This window comes from Pseudophryne corroboree, chromosome 9, assembly GCF_028390025.1.
Source record: "Pseudophryne corroboree isolate aPseCor3 chromosome 9, aPseCor3.hap2, whole genome shotgun sequence".
Classification (NCBI taxonomy): Eukaryota; Metazoa; Chordata; class Amphibia; order Anura; family Myobatrachidae; genus Pseudophryne; species Pseudophryne corroboree.
The window spans coordinates 340,189,536-340,213,763 of NC_086452.1; the positions used below are offsets into that span (position 1 = coordinate 340,189,536).

General features: G+C 47.4%; 1 protein-coding gene across 1 annotated transcript in view; it reads right to left on the reverse strand.

Annotated features, from left to right (window-relative positions):
* The window catches only part of NUP210 (nucleoporin 210), a 390,084-nt gene that overhangs the window by 81,204 nt on the left and 284,652 nt on the right, over positions 1–24,228 (reverse strand). The window contains exons 28-30 of the mRNA XM_063940607.1: positions 20,843–21,001; positions 13,742–13,833; positions 11,841–12,015 (exon numbers count right to left, since the gene is read on the reverse strand). Of these exons, the coding sequence (XP_063796677.1) occupies positions 11,841–12,015; positions 13,742–13,833; positions 20,843–21,001 (426 nt within the window). The remainder of the gene's footprint in view (positions 1–11,840; positions 12,016–13,741; positions 13,834–20,842; positions 21,002–24,228) is intronic.

A 24,228-nucleotide genomic window follows, 5' to 3' on the forward strand; every position in this document is an offset into this window, starting at 1 on the left:
CAGAGGCGGGAAAGGATTTCTGTTCCTGGGAACTGGGTAATCTCTTCAGCCTTTTTCCTCTCCCTCTGTCACGAGCAGAAAAGAGGAACCTTTTGTCCGCTTGCCAACAAAGGACTGCGCCTGATAATACGGCGTCTTATTTTGAGAGGCGACCTGGGGTACAAACGTGGATTTCCCAGTTGTTGCCGTGGCCACCAGGTCTAAAAGACCGACCCCAAATGTCCCCTTTTAAAGGCAATACTTCCAAATGCCGTTTGGAATCCGCATCACCTGACCATTTTACTGGTAGAATTGGACAACGCACTTATACTTGATGCCAGTCGGCAAATATTCCGCTGTGCATCATGCATATATAGAAATGCATCTTTTAAATGCTCTATAGGCAATAATATACTATCCTTATCTAGGATATCAATATTTCCAGTCAGGGAATCCGACCATGCCAACCCAGCACTGCACCTCCAGGCTGAGGCGATTGCTGGTCGCAGTATAACACCAGTATGTGTGTGAATACATTTTTGGATACCCTCCTGCTTTCTATCAGCAGGATCCTTAAGGGCGGCCATCTCATGAGAAGGTAGAGCCCTTGTTCTTACAAGCGTGTGAGCGCCTTATCCCCCCTAGGGGGTGTTTCCCAACGCACCCTAACCTCTGGCGGGAAAGGGTATACAGCCAATACTTTTTAAGAAATTATCAATTGTTATCGGGGGGAAACCCACGTATCATCACACACCTCATTTTATTTTTCAGATTCAGGAAAACTACAGGTAGTTTTTCCCTCACCGAACATAATACCCCTTTTTGGTGGTACTCGTATTATCAGAAATGTATAAAACATTTTCCATTGTCTCAATCATGTAACGTGTGGCCCTACTGGAAATCACGGTTGTCTCTTCACCGTCGAAACAGGAGTCAGTATCCGTGTCGGCGTCTGTATCTGCCATCTGAGGTAACGGGCGCTTTAGAGCCCCTGACGGCCTATGAGACGTCTGGACAGGCACAAGCTGAGTAGCCGGCTGTCTCATGTCAACCACTGTTTTTTTTATACAGAGCTGACACTGTCACGTAATTTTCAACAGTACATCCACTCAGGTGTCGACCCCCTAGGTGGTGACATCACTGTTACAGACACTCTGCTCCGTCTCCACATCATTTTTCTCCTCATACATGTCGACACAAACGTACCGACACACAGCACACACACAGGGAATGCTCTGATAGAGGACAGGACCCCACTAGCCCTTTGGGGAGACAGAGGGAGAGTATGCCAGCACACACCAGAGCGCTATATATATATATATATATATATATATATATATATATATACAGGGATAACCTTATATAAGTGTTTTTCCCCTTATAGCTGCTGTATGTTTTAATACTGCGCCTAATTAGTGCCCCCCTCTCTTTTTTTTAACCCTTTCTGTAGTGCAGGGAAGAGCCAGGGAGCTTCCCTCCAACTGAGCTGTGAGGGAAAATGGCGCCAGTGTGCTGAGGAGATAGGCTCCGCCGAAAAGGGGGCGGCCTTATCACCCGTTTTTCTGTATATTCTGGCAGGGGTTAAATGCATCCATATAGCCCAGGAGCTATATGTGATGCATTTTTTGCCATGTAAGGTATTTTTATCGTGTTTTATTGCGTCTCAGGGCGCCCCCCCCAGCGCCCTGCACCCTCAGTGACCGGAGAATGAAGTGTGCTGAGAGCAATGGCGCACAGCTGCAGTGCTGTGCGCTACCTTATTGAAGACAGGAACGTCTTCTGCCGCCGATTTTTCCGGACCTCTTCGCTCTTCTGGCTCTGTAAGGGGGCCGGCGGCGCGGCTCCGGGACCCATCCAGGCTGAACCTGTGATCGTCCCTCTGGAGCTAATGTCCAGTAGCCAAGAAGCCCAATCCACTCTGCACGCAGGTGAGTTCGCTTCTTCTCCCCTTAGTCCCTCGATGCAGTGAGCCTGTTGCCAGCATGTCTCACTGAAAATAACAAACCTAAACTAAAACTTTCACTAAGAAGCTCAGGAGAGCCCCTAGTGTGCACCCTTCTCGTCGGGCACAGAAATCTAACTGAGGCTTGGAGGAGGGTCATAGGGGGAGGAGCCAGTGCACACCAGTTAGTCCTAAAGCTTTCTTTAGATGTGCCCAGTCTCCTGCGGAGCCGCTATTCCCCAGGGTCCTTACGGAGTCCCCAGCATCCACTTAGGACGTTAGAGAAATTTATGTGAAGTGATGTCTCCAGGCTTGACCATAAGCCCTGGATATTCCTTCCCTGTGTGACTGCTCCCCAGCCTCGCAGGCTGGCATCAGTGGTCACCAGGACCCAGTCCTGAATGCCTAATCTGCGGCCCTCTAGAAGATGAGCACTCTGCAACCACCACAGGAGGGACACCCTTGTCCTTGGTGACAGGGTTATCCGCTGATGCATCTGAAGATGCGATCCGGACCATTTGTCCAGCAGGTCCCACTGGAAAGTTCTTGCGTGGAATCTGCCGAATGGGATTGCTTCGTAGGAAGCCACCATTTTACCCAGAACCCTTGTGCATTGATGCACTGAGACTTGGCTCGGTTTTAGGAGGTTCCTCACTAGCTCGGATAACTCCCTGGCTTTCTCCTCCGGGAGAAACACCTTTTTCTGGACTGTGTCCAGGATCATCCCTAGGAACAGAAGACACGTCGTCGGAACCAGGTGCGATTTTGGAATATTGAGAATCCAATCGTGCTGCCGCAACACTACCTGAGATAGTGCTACACCGACCTCCAACTGTTCCCTGGATCTTACCCTTATCAGGGAATTGTCCAAGGAAGGGATAACTAAAATTCACTTCCTTCGAAGGAATATCATCATTTCGGCCATTACCTTGGTAAAGACCCGGGGTGCCGTGTACCATCCATACGGCAGCGTCTGAACTGATAGTGACAGTTCTGTACCATAAACCTGAGGTACCCTTGGTGAGAAGGGTAAATTTTGACATGAAGGTAAGCATCCTTGATGTCCCGAGACATCATGTAGTCCCCTTCTTCCAGGTTCGCAATCACTGCTCTGAGTGACTCAATCTTGAATTTGAACCTCTGTACGTAAGTGTTCAAAGATTTTAGATTTAGAATCGGTCTCACCGAGCCGTCCGGCTTCAGTACCACAACAGTGTGGAATAATACCCCGTTCCCTGTTGCAGGAGGGGTATCTTGATTATCACCTGCTGGGAATACAGCTTGTGAATGGCTTCCAAAACTGTCTCCCTGTCAGAAGGAGACATCGGTAAAGCCGACTTTAGGAAACGGCGAGGGGGAGACGTCTCGAATTCTAATTTGTACCCCTGAGATATCACCTGAAGGATCCAGGGGTCTACTTGCGAGTGAGCCCACTGCGCGCTGAAATTCATTGAGACGGGCCCCCCACCGTGCCTGATTCTGCTTGTAAAGCCCCAGCGTATACTGAGGGCTTGGCAGAGGCGGGAGAGGGTTTCTGTTCCTGGGAACTGGCTGATTTCTGCAGCCTTTTTCCTCTCCCTCTGTCACGGGGCAGAAATGATGAACCTTTTGCCCGCTTGTCCACGAAAAGACTGCGCCTGATAATACGGCGTCTTCTCATGTTGAGAGGCGACCTGGGGTACAAACGTGGAATTCCCAGCTGTTGCCGTGGCCACGAGGTCTGAAAGACCGACCCCAAATAACTCCTCCCTTAATAAAGCAATACTTCCAAATGCCGTTTGGAATACGCATCACCTGACCACTGACGTGTCCATAACCCTCTACTGGTAGAAATGGACAACGCGCTTAGACTTGATGCCAGTCGGCAAATATTCCGCTGTGCATCACGCATATATAAAAATGCATCTTTTAAATGCTCTATAGGCAAAAATATACTGTCCCTATCTAGGGTATCAATATTTTCAGTCAGGGAATCCGACCACGCCAACCCAGCACTGCACATCCAGGCTGAGGCGATTGCTGGTCGCAGTATAACACCAGTATGTGTGTAAATACCTTTTAGGATACCCTCCTGCTTTCTATCAGCAGGATCCTTAAGGGCGGCCATCTCAGGCGAAGGTAGAGCCCTTACAAGCGTGTGAGCGCTTTATCCCCCCTAGGGGGTGTTTCCCAACGCACCCTAACCTCTGGCGGGAAAGGATATAATGCCAATAACATTTTAGAAATTATCCGTTGTTATCGGGGGAAACCCACGCATCATCACACACCTCATTTAATTTCTCAGATTCAGGAAAACTACAGGTAGTTTTTCCTCACCGAACATAATACCCCTTTTTGGTGGTACTCGTATTATCAGAAATGTGTAAAACATTTTTCATTGCCTCAATCATGTAACGTGTGGCCCTACTGGAAGTCACATTCGTCTCTTCACCGTCGACACTGGAGTCAGTATCCGTGTCGGCGTCTATATCTGCCATCTGAGGTAACGGGCGCTTTAGAGCCCCTGACGGCCTATGAGACGTCTGGACAGGCACAAGCTGAGTAGCCGGCTGTCTCATGTCAACCACTGTCTTTTATACAGAGCTGACACTGTCACGTAATTCCTTCCAACAGTTCATCCACTCAGGTGTCGACCCCCTAGGGGGTGACATCACTATTACAGGCAATCTGCTCCGTCTCCACATCATTTTTCTCCTCATACATGTCGACACAAAAGTACCGACATACAGCACACACACAGGGAATGCTCTGATAGAGGACAGGACCCCACTAGCCCTTTGGGGAGACAGAGGGAGAGTTTGCCAGCACACACCAGAGCGCTATATATATACAGGGATAACCTTATATAAGTGTTTTTCCCCTTATAGCTGCTGTATAGTTAATACTGCGCCTAATTAGTGCCCCCCTCTCTTTTTTAACCCTTCCTGTAGTGTAGTGACTGCAGGGGAGAGACAGGGAGCTTCCCTCCAACGGAGCTGTGAGGGAAAATGGCGCCAGTGTGCTGAGGAGATAGGCTCCGCCCCTTTTTCGCGGACTTTTCTCCTGCTTTTTTATGGATTCTGGCAGGGGTTAAATGCATCCATATAGCCCAGGAGCTATATGTGATGCATTTTTTTTGCCATCCAAGGTGTTTTTATTGCGTCTCAGGGCGCCCCCCCCAGCGCCCTGCACCCTCAGTGACCGAAGTGTGAAGTGTGCTGAGAGCAATGGCGCACGGCTGCAGTGCTGTGCGCTACCTTGTTGAAGACAGGACGTCTTCTGCCGCCGATTTTCCGGACCTCTTCTGCCTTCTGGCCCTGTAAGGGGGCCGGCGGCGCGGCTCTGGGACCCATCCAAGCTGGGCCTGTGATCGTCCCTCTAAAGCTAATGTCCAGTAGCCTAAGAAGCCCAATCCACTCTGCACGCAGGTGAGTTCGCTTCTTCTCCCCTTAGTCCCTCGATGCAGTGAGCCTGTTGCCAGCAGGTCTCACTGAAAATAAAAAACCTAATCTAAAACTTTCACTAAGAAGCTCAGGAGAGCCCCTAGTGTGCACCCTTCTCGTTCGGGCACAGAGATCTAACTGAGGCTTGGAGGAGGGTCATGGGGGGAGGAGCCAGTGCACACCAGATAGTCCTAAAGCTTTCTTTAGATGTGCCCAGTCTCCTGCGGAGCCGCTATTCCCCATGGTCCTTACGGAGTCCCCAGCATCCACTTAGGACGTTAGAGAAATCCTATTTTCTCTTACGTCCTAGAGGATGCTGGGGTCCATATTAGTACCAAAGCTCCCAGAACGGGAGGGAGAGCGCGGAGGCTCCTGCAGAACTGCTTGACCAAACTTGAGGTCCTCAGGGGCCAAAGTATCGAACTTGTAAAACTTACCCAGCCCAAGCAGCCGCTCGGCAAAGCTGTAAAGCCGAGACACCCCGGGCAGCCGCCCAGGAAGAACCCACCTTACGAGTAGAGTGGGCCTTAACAGATTTCGGACATGGAAATCCTGCCGTAGAATAAGCATGCTGGATAGTGAACCTGATCCAGCGAGAAATCGTCTTCTTAGAAGCAGGACACCCAATTTTCTTGGGATCATACAGGACAAACAGAGAGTCCGATTTTCTGTGACGAGCAATCCTCCTCACATAGATCTTCAAAGCCCTCACAACATCCAAGGCCTTTGAAGTAATCGAGTAGTCAGTAGCCACTGGCACCACAATAGGTTGGTTGATATGAAAAGCAGACACAACCTTTGGAAGGAACTGTTGACGCGTCCCGAGTTGCGCCATATCTTTCTGGAAGACCAAATAATGACTTTTACAGGACAAAGCCCCCAATTCCAACACACGTCGTGCAGAAGCCAAGGCCAACAAAGTGACAGTCTTCAACATGAGAAACTTGACCTCAGCCTCCTGTAAAGGCTCAAACCAATCTGATTGCTGGAAATGCAACACCACGTCAAGGTCCCAGGGAGCCATCAGCGCCACAAAGGGAGGCTGGATGTGCAGAACCCCTTTCAAAAAGGTCTGAACCTCAGGGAGGGCAGCCAATTGTTTCTGGAAGAAAATGGATAACGCCGAAATTTGGACCTTTAGTGACCCAAATCTCAGGCCAATATCCACACCTGCTTGCAGGAAAAGGAGAAACCGTCCAAGTTGAAACTCCACCGCAGGAAACTTCTTGGATTCACACCAAGACATTTTTTCCAAATTCGATGGTAATGTTTAGACGTTACTCCCTTCCTAGTCTGTATCAAGGTAGGAATAACCGCGCTCGGAATACCCTTCCGAGCTAAGAACTGGCGCTCAACCACCATGCCGTCAAATGTAGCTATGGTAAGTCTTGATAAGCGAACAGCCCCTGTTGTAGAAGACCCTCCCGAAGGGGTAGAGGCCATGGATCTTCCAGTAGTAGATCCAGTAGATCCGCGTACCAAGCCCTCCTTGGCCAGTCAGGAGCAATGAGGATTGCCTGAACCCTTGTTCTTTTTACAAGCTGTAGAACTCTTGGAATGAGAGGAAGTGGAGGGAACACATACACTGACTGGAACACCCACGGTGTCACCAGTACGTCCACCGCCACTGCTTGTGGGTCTCTCAACCTGGAACAGTACCTCCTTTTGTTGAGGTGGGAGGCCATCATGTCTATGTGACGTACACCCCACCAACCGGTTACCTCCTCGAACACCTCCGGGTGGAGGTCCCATTCTCCTGGATGGAGATCGTGTCTGCTGAGGAAGTCCGCTTCCCAGTTGTCTACTCCTGGAATGAAGATTGCGGACATAGCCACTGCGTGCCTTTCCGCCCAGAGGAGGATTTTTGCCACCTCTGTCATTGCAGCTCTGCCCTTCGTTACGCCTTGTCTGTTTATGTAGGCCACCGTGGTCACGTTGTCCGACTGCACCTGAACAGCCTGACCCTGTAGAAGGTGTGCTGCTTGAAGAAGACCATTGTACATGGCTCTTAGCTCCAGGATGTTTATAGGAAGAAGGGATTCCTGACTTGAACACCTTCCTTGGAAGGTTTCCCCTCGAGTGACTGCTCCTCAACCTCTGAGACTTGCATCCGTGGTTAGAAGGATCCAGTCCTGAACCACGAACCTGCGGCCCTACAGAAGGTGTGGCAGTGGTAGCCACCAGAGGAGTGAAATCCTTGCTTTCGGCGACAGACGTATCCTCTGATGCATGTGTAGGTGAGATCCCGACCACTGGTCCAGGAGATCCAGCTGAAAGGACAGAGCATGAAACCTTTCGTACTGCAGAGCCTCGTAGGAGGCAACTATTGACTGTATCAACAACACTTTCTCCACCGGGAGAAACACCCTCTGCACCTCCGTGTCGAGGATCATCCCCAGGATAGACAGCCTCCTTGTCGGCTCCAGATGAGACTTTGGAAGGTTCAGGATCCAACTGTGCTCCCTGAGCAGATGCGTTGTGAGAGCAATGGACCGTAACAACTTCTCCCTGGACGATGCATTGATCAGCAGGTCGTCCAGATATGGAATTATGTTAACCCCCTGCTTGCGGAGGAGAACCATCATCTCCGCCATCACCTTGGTGCCGTGGAGATACCGAATGGTAGTGCTTGAAACTGATAGTGATCGTCTAACAGTGCAAACCTGAGATAAGCCTGATGCGGCGACCAAATGGGAATGTGGAGGTACGCATCCTTGATGTCCAGGGACACCAGAAACTCACCCTCCTCCAGACCTGAGATCACCGCCCTCAGAGATTCCATTTTGAATTTGAACTCCCTTACATAAGGGTTTAACGATTTCAAGTTCAAAATTGGCCTGACCGAACCATCCGGCTTCGGTACCACAAAAAGGTTCGAATAGTAACCCTTGTTTTGTTGATGAGGTGGAACTGGAACAATGACTTCCGGCAGTTCCAATTTTCGGACAGCTTCCTGTAGAATAGCTCTGTCTGCCAGCGAAGCTGGCAAGCCTGATTTGAAGAATCGGTGAGGTGGAAGAGTTTGAAACTCCAGCCTGTATCCCCGGGACACAATATCCTGCACCCAGGGATCCAGGCCAGACGACACCCGGACGTGGCTGAAATGCCGGGGTCTTGGGGGGGGGTCATTCCGAGTTGATCGTTCCCTGCGCAGTGATCAGGCAAAAAATCGGCACTTCTGCGCATGCATATGAAACACAATGCGCACGCGCGTCGTACTATTACATCGAACAATGTTGTTTCACACAAGGTCTAGCAAAGCTTTTCAGTCGCACTGCTGGCCGCAGAGTGATTGACAGGAAGAGGGCGTTTCTGGGTGTCAACTGACCGTTTTCAGGGAGTGTTCATAAAAACAAAGGCGTGCCAGGAAAAACGCAGGCGTGGCTGGGCGAACGCAGGGCGTGTTCCTGACGTCAAAACAGGAACTGAATAGTCTGAAGTGATCGCAAGCGATGAGTAGGTCTGAAGCTACTCTGAAACTGCACAAAATTATTTTGTAGCCGCTCTGCGATCCTTTCCTTCGCACTTCTGCTAAGCTAAAATACACTCCCAGTGGGAGGCGGCATAGCGTTTGCACGGCTGCTAAAAACTGCTAGCGAGCGAACAAACTCGGAATGACCCCTTTGCTCCCACCTGACTGACCTCCAGTCTGTGCAGTCCACCTTCATGCTGAGGATTTTGATGCACCAGAAGTAGACTTCTGGTCCTGGGAACCTGCAGGTGCAGGTTTTTTGAATTTAGTCCTACTTCCTCTAAAGAAGGTGTTAGAGAGCTTGTTCTTTCTAGTCCTAGCGGGCCGAAAGGACTGTGACGTATTGGGAGAAAAAGGTTTCTTCGTAGCCGGTGCAGCTGAGGGAAGAAAAGGAGACTTTGCATGGATTTCCACGGCAATCGCAGGTTCCAGCGCCTCTGCAAAGAGAGCCTGACCTGTGTAGGGTAGGTTCTCCACACTTCTCCTGGATTCCACTTCTGCAGACTATTGGCGCAGCCAGAGACCTCTGCGAGCCGAGACGGACATGTAGGAGATCCCTGCAGCCATGGAACCAAGGTCCTTCATGGATTCTACCATGAATCCCACAGAATCCTGTATGTTACGTAAAAACAATTCAATGTCACCCTTATCCATCATAGCCAAGTCTTCCAGTAGTGTGCCTGACCACTTTGCTATAGCTTTAGAAATCCATGCGAAGGTAATAGTAGGCCGCAGTATCGCCCCTGAAGCCGTGTATATGGACCTGAGCGTAGTGTCAACCTTGCGATCTGCCGGTTCTTTCAATGCGGTAGATCCTGGGACAGGTAAGACCACCTTCTTTGACAGTCTGGAGACAGATGACTCAACTCAGGTAAGGGAGAAGCAACCAGAACCCTTTTTGGGATCTGGAATTTTTTCTCCGGGTTTTCCCAGGATTTTTCAAAAATAGCATTTAATTATTTAGATGCAGGGAAGGTTAGCGAGGCTTTCTTAGTATTAATGAAGTAAGCCTTCTCAACCTGCTCAGGAGTTGCATTAGCAAAATTCAACACATCTCTCATGGCCTCAATCAACAACTGCACCCCCTTAGCAAGTGATGCCACCCCCCTCAACACATCCCTATCATCGTCTGCTGTGTCAGAATCGGTATCTGTGTCATCCTGCGTAATTTGGGCAAGACCCCTTTTTTGCGGGTGTACCGCAGAGGGGCCCGAGGGAACAGAACCGGACCATACTGCCATAGTGGACTGTAAAGCCTGAGTAACATTCTCAGTCTGTGCAACCCTCTCAGAAATCTGAGAAATAACCCCCTTAAGAGAGGCTAATCACTCCGGTTCCCTAGCCGGGATACGCGCTACAACAGTGCAATCCTGATTACATGGAATGGGATCTTCCTGAGAAGATATATCCTCTGCAGCATATGATACAGAGTCTCTAGACATGGCTGCTTGCAATCCCCACACACCCCAGATACACACAAGGTAATGGCAGACAGAGTTTCCACCCCCCAAGAATGGCAGAGAGACACAGAGATTGGAGCCAACCCACACACAACGCTTCTGAGGAACAGGGGAATCCCCACCTCACGCTGACTGTGCTCCTTAATAGGTAGACACAGTATACACACTGTGTTGTTGTGAAGCGACAGCGTTGAAGACTGCAGGCAGAGAAAATGGCACTGAACGCTGCTGGGTTCGCTCTGAGAAGCCCCACCGCCTGAAGATGGCGCGTCTTCCCGCTCTTCACAAGGATTATACTGGCCTGATGTATATGCTGGCTGAGATCCAGGGACCCCAAACAGGCTTGCTGACCAGTGCAGGGTGTAAGCGCTGGCTCAGGGCGCCCCTCACAGCGCCGCAGTGTGCCTCTGAACTCCGGAGTGCGGTTAATACCGCGCTCCCTACCCTGTTGCCGCCATCTTCACACCAAGTCCCCGCTTGTCAGGGGGGCCGGTGACTAACTCGCCACGATCTTCTGGCTCTGTAAGGGTGTGGCAGCATGCTGCTGGGGTGAGCGATCCCCTGTGGTGGCGATTGTTCTATCCCCTCAGGAGCTCAGTGTCCTGTCAGAAGAGTAAGTGGCTCAGACCCCGCAGGGCGGACACTACTCGTCCCCTTAGTCCCACGAAGCAGGGAGGCTGTTGCCAGCAGCCTCCCTGTGCCTAAACTCTATTAAAAATAATAAAACTAAAAGAACTCCTATGGAGCTCCCCTAGCTGTGACCGGCTACTCCAGGCACATTTTCTAAACTGGGTCTGGTAGGAGGGGCATAGAGGGAGGAGCCAGCCCACACTGTTAAACTCTTAAAGTGCCAATGGCTCCTGGTGGACCCGTCTGTACCCCATGGTACTAATATGGACCCCAGCATCCTCTACGGACTACGAGAAAAGCATCCTCTAGGACGTAAGAGAAATTGGATTTTATTGGTGGTCAGTGTAAACTATATTATTGTACATCTTGTAGTATAAGTTAACATTAAAATAGTCCCTTCAGGATATTTTTTTTTTGTTCCCGTAAAAGCAACTATCTACATCCACCAGGCCTATCTGTACTTTCTACGAGATCCCGCACGCAACATCATACATCCAAGGGACAATCAATGTGATGCATCCTAACCAGATCGGCACTGCTATGAACTTTTAATTAACCCCATGCTGATTCTGCTCCAGCTCTACTGTTCCTTGGTATATCAATCAAAGCTACAGCCCAGCCATAAATAAAAGGTCTCAGCATCAGCGTTTAGAGCCAGCAAGGAAAGTAATACAATGTTAGCTATAACTTATGTCACTTCCCAACAGTTCTACACTGTGCAGCTCTGCACTTGTATGATTAAGCTCCTAACACTGCACATCTGCACCTCAGGTGCTGTAAGGATGGCTACTACAAGAGAGCCAGCCATGATATTCCCTCTGCAACATAAGTGTTACAGATCAGATTTAAAGGAAAAGTAATAATTGTTCACAGAAAATATTTTCCATTGTAGCTACTGTGAAATAAAACATCCCTCCAAGGTTGTTTCAATTTACCTTAACAGATACAATAATGGTTTGGTTGATCCCAAAAGGTTCCTGAGAGTTAATTTCCACGGTGGAAACTCCAGTGAGAAAACCAGACGTCAGCAGTCCATTATCATCCACCTGAACGACTGGTAACTTGTTGGGGCTATTCAGTGTCCGGTAACTAACAGTGGCTGTACGATCCCTGTAAACAACAAACAGAAATGTGCAATAATTAATGTACTAATCCCACAGTTCTGAACTAGATATAAATTTGATGCTACTTTTTTATATTTATGAAAATCTGTGTTGTATCCTGTATCATATATTTGATGGTATTCACAGTTACTTAATTTCCTTATTAAGAATATGGACTGCCACAAACTTGGTTGATTTAATTTTGCTCTTTATTGTAACATTTATTGCTGCAGTAAAAACATTTTTTTTAAATTTAACTAAAACCTGTTCCTTGCCATTACTCAAGAAAGCTGAAGAGCCTGAGTCATTAACTGCTCACCAAGCCTCATGTAAATAGGATCACTGCACTTAGGCCAGGTGTGGAACGTAAATGGGTGGACATGGCCTTTAAATGACATTATAAAATCACATGTACGGATCCCGACTGCCAGAATGCCGGCAGGGGGGCGAGCGCAACGAAGCTCCTTGCGGGCTCGGAGGCTCGCCACAGGTTCTTTTCCCACTCCATGAGTGTCGTGGACACTCAGGAGTGGGAATAGCTGTGGTGGCGCTGCCGGCATTCTACATCCCCTCTGAACACATTTTGTTTAAAAAAAATAATTATTGTGTTATGAATCTGTTTACTCTACCTTGCTCTTTTTACCATTTTTCATGTTTAGTCTTTATATGTAGCATATGGACATACATGTGTTTATTTTATATCAATTTGGATGTACATAACTTATAACACCAACTTTGTACCCATGACTATTCTCTGATGTGACTTCCTATACAGTTGTATCACTCTGCCGTGCTTCAAGAAAAATAGTTTGAAAAATAAAATAATGGGAAATTGCCTAGGCGCTAAAGTTCAATTATCCATATAACATAAGTTACCAATTAAGTATAGGTAAATGTAAGTTTCTAACAACTGTGATACCCATTCACTGTTGTAAATAAACCTCTGCAGATTTATAGAACATGAAGAATAAAAAAAGAAAAATTCAACTGCGCTTGGGATTAACGGGTGAAAGAAATAAAAACATAGAAAATGCCACTGTGTATCACAGAGAAATCCACATTTGTTTAATTGTCTATATTTATTTATATATTATGACCAAATAAGAATATAAAAAGATACTGTGTACAGTTAATATATATAAATAGATATAATGGAGGTACAGCGCCACATGTGGCTGTAGAATTAAAAACAATTAAAACACTCCCTTCTGCAAAAAGGGTGTCGGCAGGCCCCTATAATTTCAGCATGGGTAAGATGCTGTAGAAAAATTATTAAAAAAGGAGAGGATAGGGGTATCAGCGACCAATGTCCATTTTTTATAATATGTCTCTATAACTGAGACACACAGCTCATTGTTATATTGCTACTGTTAATCTTTTAAACTCGGAAACACTGTATTAATTGAATTATTTTTCTTGTTACATATATATATATATATATATATATATATATATATACACACATATACATATATATATATATATATATATATATATAAATAATTAATACTGTGCACAGTATCTTTTTTATGTTCTTATTTGGTCATAATATATAAATGAATATGGACAATTAAACAAATGTGGATTTTTCTTTGATACACAGTGGCATTTTCTTTGTTTTTATTTCTTTGATCCGTTAATCCCAAGCGCAGTTGAATTTTTCTTTTTTATGGAAAAATAAAATAATAATAATGATGTAACAATAAACACTGTAAACAAAGTAACTGGGTTACCTGTTCGTTTGAAGCCTCAGGATGGAGTTTGGAGACATTAATATTTGTTCAGCGTCCACATTCGGGTTTATTAAATGTAAGCGTTCAAATACCTGGCACATAAATTTGCGGTTTAAAATCCAGGAAGTATTATTTAAACATTCCTCATTTGTAAAAATAAGAAAAAATATCATACAGGAAGATACTAACCATAATGAAAACAAAAGTAAAAAACAATAAAATTCTGAATAAAGCTAAAGACCTTAATGGGATTTTGCTAATCGTCGCCATCACATTGCGCTTCACCTGAATCCGATAATCCCCCTATCCCACACCTTTTTCTTTCAGTGTTTATTGTGGAATTAAAGTGCCAAATTTGTAAAGTCACAGCTCACTCACAGGCTTCCTACATCTACTGAATCTTTAATCCTATGGGGCACAGGCACCAAGGGTCTTGGCTCCGCACTGTGTGCAGAACTTGCGCACCCTTGTTCTGAGGTGAGAGTTCCATATGAGGTGGTATGGGAGGCTGAGTTAGGGAAAATTTTGGATAATGAAGATTGGAATGCCAATGTGGCTTCTAGCTCTGTGTTAAAGAGAACACTTATAAATTGTTTTATAGATGGTATTGTGGGACACACTGTGAACAATGAGTGATATTCTGGTTATCAGTCGCTACGAATGATAAATGGTGCTCCAGCCAATCAGGTCCTGTGTTTGAAAAATGACAGGAGCTGTTTGGCTATAGCGCAATTTATCATTCGTAACGAGTGATAACAAGAATATCACTCCTTTTTAAATCTGCCCCCAAGTACCCTCCATGCTGAACAGGATGCACCCAGAAATAGAAATCTCCAATTTGTTCTGGACGTGTTGGTCAGACATTGGAACGTTTCTGTACACATAGTGGAGCTGCCCGGAGCTTGTTCCTTTTTGGAAAGCGATTAGAACCCTTGCTAGCACCATATTAGGCTTATTTATACCGTTCACTATTAAATATTTTCTTACACCGGTCTGTGTCTCAGACACCACTCGTTATCAATAAAAACTGTTTCAACATATAGTCCTAGCAGCTACATGTTAACTGGCAGCTGCTTGGAAAAAGCAGCAAAGGTCCCCACCGTGGGTGAAAATCATAATTAAAGTTTGGCATGTTCATTGTACATAACTAACATTCTACGAGACTCTTTCAAAAATCTTTACCAAAACCTGGGAGCCATGGACTTTACTATTTTCATGTCCCCCCAGAATTTAGCAGATAAATGCCTGCAACCCTTCCTAATTCTAGGTGTGGACAGGATATCCCTATGTCCGACTTGCTACCTAAAATTTGTATATCATCCATCCGACTCAAAAATCCCCCCCAATCATCTTTCCTTCTCCCCTTCTTTTTCTTCATGGGTAGCCACCCCACTCCCTTTATTTTTCTCCTCTAACTTTCTTATTTTTATTTCTTTTCTGCGCTCTACTTTACCATACATTCAATATTTGGATGTGACTATCTAAACAGGTACACGTGAACATTGGTTCTTATATGTCTAAGGTTTTGGCGTCTTATTGTTGTAAAAATTCTTTTCTCTGGACCTCTGCGTAGGTCATTTGACTGTTGTTTCTTATCCTATTAATAAAATGTTCTTAAAAAATAGGATTTTGGTACTTACATGTAAATCCTTTTCTCCTAGTCCGTAGAGGATGCTGGGGACTCCAAAAGGACCACGGGGTATAGACGGGATTCGCAGGAGCTTGGGCACACTGAAAAGACTTAATCTGGGTGTGAACTGGCTCCTCCCTCTATGCCCCTCCTCCAGACCTCAGTTATAGGAACTGTGCCCAGGAAAGACGGACATTTCGAGGAAAGGATTTGTGTGTAAACTAAGGGCCACAAACATACCAGCCCACACCACAAACATACCGTACAACCGGAGTAACAGTAAACCAGATAACAGTATGAATTAACAACAGCCACAAGCTGAAAACCAGAAATACACAACCCGTGTATAAACCAAGTTAATCAACAAGAATACACTGCAAGTAACAGTCCGCACTGGGATGGGCAGCCAGCATCCTCTACGGACTAAAAATCCTATTTTCTCTTACGTCCTAGAGGATGCTGGGGACTCCAAAAGGACCATGGGGTTTATACCAAAGCTCCAGACCGGGCAGGAGAGTGCGGACGACTCTGCAGCACCGACTGAGCAAACGCAAGGTCCTCATGAGCCAGGGTATCAAACTTATAGAACTTAGCAAAAGTGTTTGAACCCGACCGGGTGGCCGCTTGGCAAAGCTGTAAAGCCGAGACGCCTCGGGCAGCCGCCCAAGACGAGCCCACTTTTCTGGTAGAATTGGCTTTTACTGACTTCGGCACAGGTAGCCCGGACGAAGAATGAGCCTGCTGAATCGTACTACAAATCCAGCGTGCAATAGTCTGTTTTGAAGCAGGATGACCAATCTTGTTAGAAGCATACAGGACAAACAACGCCTCAGTTTTCCTGGCAACAGCCGTACGGGCGACGTAGATCTTCAAAGCTCTCACCACATCCAGAGACTTAGGAACTGCCACAGCATCCGTAGCCACCGGCACCACAATAGGTTGGTTAATGTGAAACGAAGACACCACCTTCGGAAAAAAATGTTGACGAGTCCTCAATTCTGCCCTATCCGAATGAAAAATCAAGTACGGGCTCTTATGAGATAAGGCCGCCAACTCTGACACTCGCCTGGCAGCGCCAACAGCATAACTACCTTCCAAGTGAGAAATTTCAACTCAACCTTACGCAAAGGTTCAAACCAGGAAGACATGAGAAACTGTAAGACCACGTCAAGATCCCATGGAGCCACAGGAGGCACAAACGGAGGATTGATATGCAATACTCCTTTCACAAACGTCTGAACCTCTGGGAGGACAGCTAATTCCTTTTGAAAGAAAATAGACAAAGCCGAAATCTGCACCTTGATGGAGCCCAATTTCTGGCCTGCATCTACACCTGCCTGCAAAAAGTGGAGAAAACGACCCAAATGAAAATCTTCCGCAGGAGCCATTTTAGTCTCACACCAGGAAACATACTTCCTCCAAATACGGTGATAATGTTTCGCCGTAACCTCCTTCTTAGCCTTAATGAGAGTAGGAATGACCTCCCCAGGAATACCCTTACGAGCTAAGATCTGGCGCTCAACTTCCGCGGTAAGTCTGGAAACACGCATGGACCCTGCAACAACAGGTCCTCTCTTAGAGGAAGCGACCAAGGATCTTCCACCAGTAATTCCTGAAGATCCGGGTACCAGGCCCTTCTTGGCCAATCTGGAACGACTAGAATCGCCTGAACCCTTGTTCGACGAATGATCCCTAGTACCCTTGGAATGAGAGGAAGTGGAGAGAACACATACACCGACTTGAACACCCACGGAAACACCAGGTCGTCCACCGCGCAGGCTTGGGGGTCCCTTGACCTGGAACAATAGCTCGGGAGCTTCTTGTTGAGACGAGACGCCATCATGTCGATCAACGGAAATCCCCAACGCTTCGTCACCTCCGCAAATACCTCTTGGTGAAGAGCCCACTCTCCCGGATGGAGATCGTGTCTGCTGAGGAAATCCGCTTCCCAGTTGTCCACTCCCGGTAGGAAGACTGCTGACAGGGCGCTCATGTGTTGTTCCGCCCAGCGAAGGATTCTTGTGGCCTCCGCCATTGCCGCTCTGCTCCTTGTACCGCCTTGACGGTTTATATGTGCCACTGCTGTGATGTTGTCTGACTGTACCAGGACAGATCGACCCTGAAGAAGGCTTCTTGCTTGTAGCAGGCCGTTGTAAATGGCTTTTAACTCGAGAACATTTATGTGGAGACACGCTTCCTGGAGCGACCATCTCCCCTGGAAGTTTCTTCCTTGGGTGACTGCACCCCAGCCCCGGAGACTTGCATCTGTTGTCAGAAGTACCCAGTCCAGGATACCGAACCGGCGACCTTCTAGGAGGTGAGAACTTTGTAGCCACCACAGGAGAGAAATTCTGGCTCTGGGAGATTTAGGCAAATTTAGCACCCAACCGTGCTGACGCAGCACCGACAGCACCAAATTTACACTCCTCAGCAACCGTTCCCTGGACCTCGCCTTTATCAGGAGATCGTCCAAGTACGGGATAATTGTAACCCCTTGCTTGCGAAGGAGAACCATCATTTCTGCCATGACCTTGGTGAAAATCCTCGGGGCCGTGGAAAGCCCAAACGGCAACGTCTGAAATTGGTAATGAGAATCCTGTATCGCAAACCTGAGGAAGGCCTGATGCGAAGGAAATATCGGGACGTGTAAGTAGGCATCCTTTAGGTCGACTGACGCCATAAAATCCCCCCCTTCTAGGCTGGAAATCACCGCTCAAAGAGATTCCATCTTGAACTTGAAAACTTTCAAGTATGGATTGAGGGATTTTAGATTCAGAATCGGTCTGACCGAACCGTCCTGTTTCGGCACAACAAATAGGCTCGAGTAGAACCCCTCCCTCCGTTGTGACGGGGGAATGGGAACAATGACCCTCTGTTGACACAATTTTTGTATCGCTGCCAGCACCAGCTCCCTGTCCGGAAGAGACACTGGTAAGGCCGAAATTAAAAAAAACGATGAGGGGGCACCTCCCGAAACTCCAGTTTGTATCCCTGAGACACAATCTCTAGGACCCAAGGATCCAGGTCTGATTGAATCCAGACCTGACTGAAGACTCGGAGACGGCCCCCCACCGGTCCGGACTCCCCCCGGGAAGCCCCAGCATCATGCGGTGGACTTGGTAGAGACAGGGGAGGACTTTTGGTCCTGGGTGCTTGACACGGCAGGTGACTTCCTTCCCCTTCCTTTACCCTTAGAAGCGAGGAAGGACGAACCTTTTCCACGTCTGTATTTATTGGGACGAAAGGACTGCATCTGCTGATGTGGTGCCTTTTTGTGTTGTGTGGGAACATAGGGAGGAAAAGAGGACTTACCCGCCGTCGCGGTAGAGACTAGGTCCGCCAAGCCGTTCCCAAACAAGACATTACCTTTGAAGGGTAAAGCTTCCATAGCTCTCTTGGAGTTGGCATCAGCATTCCATTGATGGATCCACAACGCCCTCCTTGCAGATATTGACATGGCATTGGCTCTTGATGCCAAGAGACAAACATCCCTCTCCGCATCCTTCAGGTAATCTGCAACGTCCTTGATATAACCAAGAGTCAAAAGAACATTATCTTTATCAAGGGTATCCATATCATTAGCTAAATTCTCAGCCCATTTAGCAATAGCACTACTCACCCATACCGACGCCACCGCAGGTCTGAGCAATGCACCCGAATTAGCGAAAATGGACTTAAGAGACGTCTCCAGCTTGCGATCCGCTGGATCTTTGAGAGCTGCCGTGTCAGGAGACGGAAGCGCCACCTTCTTAGACAAACGAGATAGAGCTTTGTCAACATTTGGAGACGACTCCCATTTTTCCCTGTCATCAGAGGGGAAAGGATACACCATGTAAATCCTCTTGGGAATCTGCCACCTCTTATCCGGCGACTCCCAAGCTTTTTCACAAAGAGTTTTCATTTCATGAGAGGGGGGAAACTTCACCTCAAGTTTTTTCCCTTTGAACAAGCAAATCCTTGTTTCCTGCACCGCCGGTTCATCAGAAATGTGTAAAACATCTTTTATAGCCACAATCATGTATTGAATACTCTTCACTAAACGTGGATGCAAATCAGCCTCCGTGAAATCGACCTCGGAATCAGAGTCCGTGTCGGTATCAGTATCTACCACTTGAGTAAATGGCCGCTTTTGCGATCCCGATGGGGTCTGCACCGGAGACAAAGCCTCCTCTATGGACTTTTTCCACACCTGCGTCTGTGACTCAGACTTATCCAACCTCTTAGATAAAGATGCTACATTAGTATTGATTGTACTTAGCAATGTGAGTAAATCAGGTGTCGGCTGCGCCGACAGGCCCAAATCTAGACCCGCTTCCGCTCCCCCAGCAACCTCCTCCGGTGAATAACATTCAGCCTCAGACATGCCGACACGTATAATCGACACACAGACACACACACAGAATGTCTCAGCTAGGGGACAGGCCCACAATGAAGCCCAAATAGAGGACACAGAGGGATTATGCCAGCTCACACCCCAGCGCCCCAATATCCCTTCAAGGGATATATTTGACCAGCGCTGCTTATACTATAATAAAAAAATGCACCACCCCCTCGATTAGCTCCCCGTTACTTGAGAGGAGCCGTGGAGGTCCCGGGCCAGTGTCTCCATCAGCTGCGTGTTGGAGGAGAAAATGGCGCTGTGAGCCGCGCGGCTAAGCTCTGCCCCTTCCCGGCGCGCTTCAGCCCGGCAGATTTGAAAGTTTGAAAATGCCGGCGGGGGTCTGCAAAACAGTGTCGAGGCACCGTAAAGGCTTCTGCCGGCTCCCGGACCCCAGTAACATGCTGCCCAGGGCGTTCCCCCCCCCCCCCCCCCCCCAAGCGCCCTGCACCCTGTGAGTGCTCGTCAGTGATGGTGTGTGGGAGCATGGAGCGCAGCGTTGTACCTGGTTACTGAAGTCTTCTGCCGTCCTGAAGTCTTCTGTTCTTCTCATACTCACCCGACTTCTTTCTTCTGGCTTCAGTGAGGGGGGTGACGGCGTGGCTCCGGGAACAAGCAGCTAGGCGCACCAAGTGATCGAACCCTCTGGAACTAATGGTGTCCAGTAGCCGAGAAGCAGAGCCCTTAAGAAGAAGTAGGTCTGCTTCTCTCCCCTCAGTCCCACGCTGCAGGGAGCCTGTAGCCAGCAGGTCTCCCTGAAAATAAAAAACAAAAGTCTTTTCAAGAGAAACTCATGAGAGCTTCCCTAGTGAGTGTCCAGTCAGTCCTGGGCACAAAGTCTGACTGAGGTCTGGAGGAGGGGCATAGAGGGAGGAGCCAGTTCACACCCAGTTTAAGTCTTTTCAGTGTGCCCAAGCTCCTGCGGATCCCGTCTATACCCCATGGTCCTTTTGGAGTCCCCAGCATCCTCTAGGACGTAAGAGAAAAAGAAGTTAGAGACGATTAGTCAAGTGATGACTCTGTACACATACATTATTGTACATGTGGAATGTGGTCCATAGTAAAACTTAGTTGTTTTTTTTTGATGAGTTACCTGAATCTGGATCTCATCTGATAGCTCACGCGCCTGCCCAGAGAACTGATTGGCCATAGGGTCAGTCACCCGGACGGTCACTTTGAGCCCAGTTTTTCCTTTCATTTTGGCATAAACATTCATAGCAAAGTTGTATTTCTCAGGAAGCTCCACTGATGCCTGTTAGGAGAAGTCAGAGGAACAAACATTTTATAACATACATTAACTCCCATCCTGCTGAGGCTTTTCTTACTTCTCATCAATCACCCATGTGCTCAGACTATTGTTACAGTTTTCTGATGGTCACATGCCAACATTAATATTAGTAATTTATGTTTAAAGTACCCACAAGAATTGTGCTTTGTTTATCCTTCCTCACAGGAAACGGAAAACTTACCCAAAAATGCCCCAAATGTGTGGGGTTTTTTTTTATTGAAAGTGCTAGAAATATACTTTAAGCAAATGCACGTATTTTGTTTTTCCTAAGCACCAACAAGAAATACTTTATGGTACTTGCTTTGGCATTATTCTAAATTCCCAGAAAAGCAAAAAAGTCACAATAAACGGTCTGAGTCCGATGCAAAGCAGCCAGATGTGATACCTTATGCTAATGTGAGTATGTGTACGGCTTCGTGGGTTGAGCTGCACGCCCAGTGTTTTGTATCCACAGTCATCACCATTAGTATCGGATATCTTGCACGTAGCAATGGGCTGGTGTAAATTCTGTCAGAACAGGGGTCCCATTGTCATATATATGCCTCAAAATAACACGGAATTCCGGCAACGTATACACATAACACTCCCACAAAATGGATGTTTGGCAAATGAAGCCAATGCCAAGGTACATATGTTTGGTGCGGCGCTTGCTCAATTTGCTAAATATCACTAGATGCGTCCATATTTGGATTTACATCCTACTCAGAATGAGGCCAAAACTCTCCATTTTAATTTGAATTACTTTCATTTTTTTTTTTTTACAGTCTAAATGAAAGGCATAACAAGGTTTAGGAACAATGCGGTAGCACAGCAGGGCACAACATTTTGAAAAGTAGTCTTACTGAATGATATGAAGAGACCCTTGTGTTTTATTAATGCCTGGATGGTTGGGATCTGGTCTCTAGTACCCCCAGCATCCATGGACATCCTAATAATTTCTGTAGTGCATGGTGTTCCTGGTCTGGTAACCAGACAACTACTACTAAAGGAGCACATCTTCCAACTAACAAATACACCTACAGAATTACTATTACACCTATTATTGCCTTTTTCTAACAAAAAAATAAGAATTTACTTACCGATAATTCTATTTCTCATAGTCCGTAGTGGATGCTGGGGACTCCGAAAGGACCATGGGGAATAGCGGCTCCGCAGGAGACTGGGCACAAAAGTAAAAAGCTTTAGGACTACCCGGTGTGCACTGGCTCCTCCCCCTATGACCCTCCTCCAAGCCTCAGTTAGGATACTGTGCCCGGACGAGCGTACACAATAAGGAAGGATTTTGAATCCCGGGTAAGACTCATACCAGCCACACCAATCACACCGTACAACTTGTGATCTGAACCCAGTTAACAGCATGATAACAGAAGGAGCCTCTGAAAAGATGGCTCACAACAACAATAACCCGATTTTTGTAACAATAACTATGTACAAGTAATGCAGACAATCCGCACTTGGGATGGGCGCCCAGCATCCACTACGGACTATGAGAAATAGAATTATCGGTAAGTAAATTCTTATTTTCTCTAACGTCCTAGTGGATGCTGGGGACTCCGAAAGGACCATGGGGATTATACCAAAGCTCCCAAACGGGCGGGAGAGTGCGGATGACTCTGCAGCACCGAATGAGAGAACTCCAGGTCCTCCTCAGCCAGGGTATCAAATTTGTAGAATTTAGCAAACGTGTTTGCCCCTGACCAAGTAGCTGCTCGGCAAAGTTGTAAAGCCGAGACCCCTCGGGCAGCCGCCCAAGATGAGCCCACTTTCCGTGTGGAATGGGCTTTTACAGATTTTGGCTGTGGCAGGCCTGCCACAGAATGTGCAAGCTGAATTGTACTACAAATCCAACGAGCAATCGTCTGCTTAGAAGCAGGAGCACCCAGCTTGTTGGGTGCATACAGGATAAACAGCGAATCAGATTTTCTGACTCCAGCCGTCCTGGAAACATATATTTTCAGGGCCCTGACTACGTCCAGCAACTTGGAATCCTCCAAGTCCCTAGTAGCCGCAGGCACCACAATAGGCTGGTTTAAGTGAAAAGCTGAAACCACCTTAGGGAGAAATTGAGGACGAGTCCTCAATTCTGCCCTGTCCGTATGAAAAATTAGGTAAGGGCTTTTATAGGATAAAGCCGCCAATTCTGAGACACGCCTGGCTGAAGCCAGGGCTAACAGCATTACCACTTTCCATGTGAGATATTTTAAGTCCACAGTGGTGAGTGGTTCAAACCAAAGTGATTTTAGGAATCCCAAAACTACATTGAGATCCCAAGGTGCCACTGGAGGCACAAAAGGAGGCTGTATATGCAGTACTCCCTTGACAAACGTCTGAACTTCAGGAACAGAAGCCAGTTCTTTTTGGAAGAATATTGACAGGGCCGAAATTTGAACCTTAATGGACCCTAATTTGAGGCCCATAGACAGTCCTGTTTGCAGGAAATGCAGGAAACGACCCAGTTGAAATTCCTCTGTAGGGGCCTTCCTGGCCTCGCACCACGCAACATATTTACGCCAAATACGGTGATAATGTTGTATGGTTACATCCTTCCTGGCTTTGATCAGGGTAGGGATGACTTCATCCGGAATGCCTTTTTCCTTCAGGATCCGGCGTTCAACCGCCATGCCGTCAAACGCAGCCACGGTAAGTCTTGGAGCAGGTCCTTTCTTAGAGGTAGAGGCCACGGGTCTTCCGTGAGCATCTCTTGAATTTCCGGGTACCAAGTCCTTCTTGGCCAATCCGGAGCCACGAGTATAGTCTTTACTCCTCTCCTTCTTATGATTCTCAGTACTTTTGGTATGAGAGGAAGAGGAGGGAACACATACACTGACTGGTACACCCACGGTGTTACCAGAGCGTCCACAGCTATTGCCTGAGGGTCCCTTGACCTGGCGCAATATCTGTCCAGTTTTTTGTTGAGGCGGGACGCCATCATGTCCACCTTTGGTTTTTCCCAACGGTTCACAATCATGTGGAAGACTTCTGGGTGAAGTCCCCACTCCCCCGGGTGAAGATCGTGTCTGCTGAGGAAGTCTGCTTCCCAGTTGTCCACTCCCGGAATGAACACTGCTGACAGTGCTATCACATGATTCTCCGCCCAGCGAAGAATCCTTGCCACTTCCATCATTGCCCTCCTGCTTCTTGTGCCGCCCTGTCTGTTTACGTGGGCGACTGCCGTGATGTTGTCCGACTGG